This window comes from Leopardus geoffroyi, chromosome E3 (assembly GCF_018350155.1).
Source record: "Leopardus geoffroyi isolate Oge1 chromosome E3, O.geoffroyi_Oge1_pat1.0, whole genome shotgun sequence".
Classification (NCBI taxonomy): domain Eukaryota; kingdom Metazoa; phylum Chordata; class Mammalia; order Carnivora; family Felidae; genus Leopardus; species Leopardus geoffroyi.
Genome location: NC_059340.1, coordinates 1,214,120 through 1,217,675, shown reverse-complemented (window position 1 = coordinate 1,217,675; position 3,556 = coordinate 1,214,120). Strand labels below are relative to the sequence as shown.

At 67.5% G+C, this 3,556-nt stretch overlaps 1 protein-coding gene across 2 annotated transcripts; it reads left to right on the top strand.

The window, feature by feature from the left end:
* The first annotated feature begins 285 nt into the window (after nt 1–285).
* Nucleotides 286–2,728, top strand: PSMG3 (proteasome assembly chaperone 3). 2 transcript variants are annotated; one of them, XM_045460181.1, is made up of 3 exons: nt 286–367; nt 1,401–1,640; nt 2,221–2,728. In XM_045460181.1, the coding sequence occupies exons 2-3, from the start codon at nt 1,425–1,427 to the stop codon at nt 2,371–2,373; spliced, it is 369 nt and encodes a 122-aa protein (XP_045316137.1). In that variant the 5' UTR covers nt 286–367; nt 1,401–1,424; the 3' UTR covers nt 2,374–2,728. The 2 variants fall into 2 exon arrangements, with proteins under 2 accessions (XP_045316137.1, XP_045316136.1); XM_045460180.1 differs by lacking the exon at nt 286–367 and adding an exon at nt 1,093–1,187.
* Nucleotides 2,729–3,556: the final 828 nt, after the last annotated feature.

Below are 3,556 nucleotides of genomic sequence, written 5' to 3'. Positions count from 1 at the left end.
CTAGGGGACTCAGTGACGTGGGCCCACTAGACGGAGGGGACACGCTCCCTGACCCCGCCGGCAGGGCACGGGACAGTGAGTATGGGGTTCTGAAGAGACGTTAGTCCCCTGAGAAAGTTTCGAGGCTCTAATCGAATCACTGCAGTACCGGTCAGTGCGCGACTCCAGCACCCTGCCAAGAACACTTCCAGCTTGGGGACAAAGAGGAGTGGCGGGGGCTCTCAGAGATCCTGGGGAGGGGCCAGAACTCATCCGGCCACAGGGGCCACATTGGTCCCTCCTCTCCCCCTATACCCGGGCATTCGAGCCCTGAGACCAGTACTCAAGGGTGATCCAGGCCTTAAAGGCTCTCCGACCGCGGCCTCGGGTAAGTTCCCCGAACCAGAACAGCCTGCTTACGCGACAGGGATGAGAGCGCTCTACCACGTGGCGCTAAGACTCCGGAGTTACCGCACAGGCAGCACTTAGCACAATGCCCGGCACCCACTGCGGCCTCATGGAGTGGGGGGCAGATGGGCCTTTGATAGGCCGCCAGCATCCCCGGAGGGCTGGGGACCCCCTGAGAGTGGGGTGGAGGGTCCGCTCCATCCCCGGAGACCGCCCCCGCTGAACACCGACCCCCCCCCGCCGCTGAACACCCTCCCGACCCCGCCGACCCCCCCCCCCAAAGACCGCCCCGAACCCCGCCGACCGCCTCCGCGGCGCCCCCACCCTGACCCGGGCCTCGCCGAGGGGCCTCCGCGCCGCCCCGCCCGGCCAGGGTCAGCAGGACGCCCCGGCTCGGGACCGGGACGCCCGCGGGCCACACTCGGGGCCCTGACGGCCCGCCCTCGGCGTCGGCTCCTCTCCCACAGCCCCCCCCCCCCCCCCCGTCCCCGGCCGCCACGCGGGTCCCGCAGCCCACAGCCAGGGGAGCCCCGACCGCCGAGCCGCAGGGCTCCCCCGGGACGGCCGAGGACGCGCAGCCGGAGCCCCGCGGACCGAGGCCCGCGGGTGGGGGCCGCAGCCCCCCGCCCCGAACACGCGGCCCCGCTCGGGAGCGCGGAACCCGGCGGCTCCGGGACCCGCAGGGAGGCCCGCGCGGGACCGGAAGCCCGCAGCCGCACTTCCGGCGGGGGCGCGGGGGCGCGCGGGTGGCCACCGCCCCCCCCCCCTCGCCCGCGGGCGTCACTTCCGGGCGCGGCGCGGTGAGCGCGGGCGGCCCGGCGGGTGGGACGGGTCGGCGGGAGCGCGGTCCCCTGCTCGATCCCGGGAGCGGCGCCGGTCCTCGCCCGCCGCCTGCCCGTGTGCGTCTGCGGGCGGCGCCCCGGCTCCAGGGGAAGCCGGTGGCCGCGCGGACCCTCACCTGCCAGGGCGCGCCGCGGGGACGCGGTCTGATCCACTTATCCGTTCTAACGTAGAAGTGCCCCGGAGGAGACCCCGCCATGGAAGGCAAACCTCTGCTGATGTCCCGACAGAGGACGGAAGTGGTGTGCGGGGTCCCCACCCAGGTGGTGTGCACGGCCTTCAGCAGTCACATCCTGGTGCTGGTGACCCAGTTCGGGAAGATGGGCACCCTGGTCTCCCTGGAACCCAGCGACGTGGCCGGTGACATCGGCAAGCCAGTGCTCACCACTCGAGTCCTTCTGGGGCAGGACGAGGTATAGTGGCCGGGAAGGGGTCCCCACGCTGGGCGAGGGGAGCGGGAACCGCGTCTGTGGCTCCGTTTTGTCAGTAGGCAGGTCCCCATTTGCCCCCCTTCCCCCCAGCAGCCACAGCCTTTCCTGGTGCCCGTGCTTGGTGGCTGCCTTTCCCAGCCCGTCGGGACTTTATCCAGCAGACAAGCAGAGACACTGATTTTGTAGTGCGGGTGCCTCGCCTTCATCTTGACCCTGTCACCGCGGCCTGGAGGAGCGAGTGGCTGTCCCTGTTCGGTCTGAAAGATGGCCTGGCAGATTGGACAGACCCCCGCCCCCTAGCCCTGCAGACTCGTCTTTTGGGAGTCCTAGATTAGAGACAGCCAGCAGGGACCCGGGCATCAGAAGGCACCGAGAAAATAAGTATAATGGTGCATGTTTAGCATTTTGTGTAGGACCGGAATGTCCTGGAGCCTCCTTGAACCCTGAACTGCTGCCGCATCACACTTACCGGGTGGGGGTCCGAGGCTGGTGCAGAAGCCAGGTGGGTTCCTACGGGAAAAGAGACTCGCGGTTCAGATGGTTTCTGTCGTTCCTTCACCAGCCTCTCATCCACGTCTTTGCCAAGAACCTGGTGACGTTTGTGTCTCAAGAAGCGGGAAACAGAGCGGTGCTCCTGGCCATGGCCATGAAGGACAGGAGTGTGGAGGGGCTGAAGGCCCTGAAGGAGGTGATCCAGGCCTGCCAGGTGTGGTGACCGCGCCGGCTCCTCGGCGCGGCCAAAGGGAGACCCCGACACGCTCTCGATTCGGAGGCCCTCCCCTGGCCGGTCCGCAGGAGGAGCCGTCTGGCCTGGGTCCCCGGAGCCGGAAGAAGTACGCACACCTCAGGCGGACTCTTGGTTGGTTGGGTCGCTGAGTTACCCGCGGTCCGGTGGGAGCACAGCCGCGCAACGTGTCTTGGGGGGCTTGTGAATGGTTCTTAGCAGGGTCCAGGTAGTGGCATTTATTTGAGAGGCGAAAGAGGAGTCAGCAGGTAAGAGTCCTGGTCCTCCACACGCGGGGGCAACTGTTGGAGGACGGCTGTTTCTAATAAAAATAAACACGTACCCTAAGTGACTTCACCATCCTTCTTAGCAGGACTGAGAAGTTTCAGTCACACGGCGCGAGTTCGGTTCCAGGTGCGTCCGGCGGGAGGAAGCCTCGTTCGGCAGGAAACACAGGGTACTTCACGCTCTGCACACGCTCACCCCACTCCTCTTCCTCTGACTTCGCTGAGCGCGTTCGCGTTGCTGGGCAGCCGTTAACTTCCCTTCCGCGAACACTCCCCACGGTCCTGCTGGGTGGCAGTCGCTGCGAGGGTGTGGGACACAGACCCCAGCCTCAGGAGCCGGGGAGCTGTCCATGTCGCCCCGCGGGCCTGGGGCCAGCCACGGTAGGGCCGCGGGCCCGCTGAGTGCCCAGGGAGGGAATCCTGAATGCTGGGGGAAGGGCGCACAAAGGCCAGGAAACAGAAGTCCAGCATGGGACAGCACGGCTGAGCCCGGGCCCCAGGGCGTTGGGGCTGGCAGAGCCCGAGGGTGGGGAGGGGGCCGATGGCAGGGGCCTCTGGTGCTGAATGCTGAGGCCTCTGAGGCCTCCGGGGCTTGAGTCAGGCGGGTTTGCCTTTTGGAAATCATCCCAGGAAACATCTCCACAGGCGGGCGGAGCTACGGGGTGGGGCCTTTGTGCGGCTGGGCCTCTGGGAGGGCAGCTTGGGACCCGCGGGGCTCCCCTCGTCCCCCTCCGGCCACAAGGGCACGTCACTGGCCACACCAGAAGCTGGCAGGCTAGATGTTCTGCCACGTGAGTCTGTCCCACAAGCTAGAAGCCCGCGGGAGAGCGAGCGAGGGCTCAGGATCTGCAGGCAGAAACCAGCAGGGATCCCCCTGCACCCAGGAC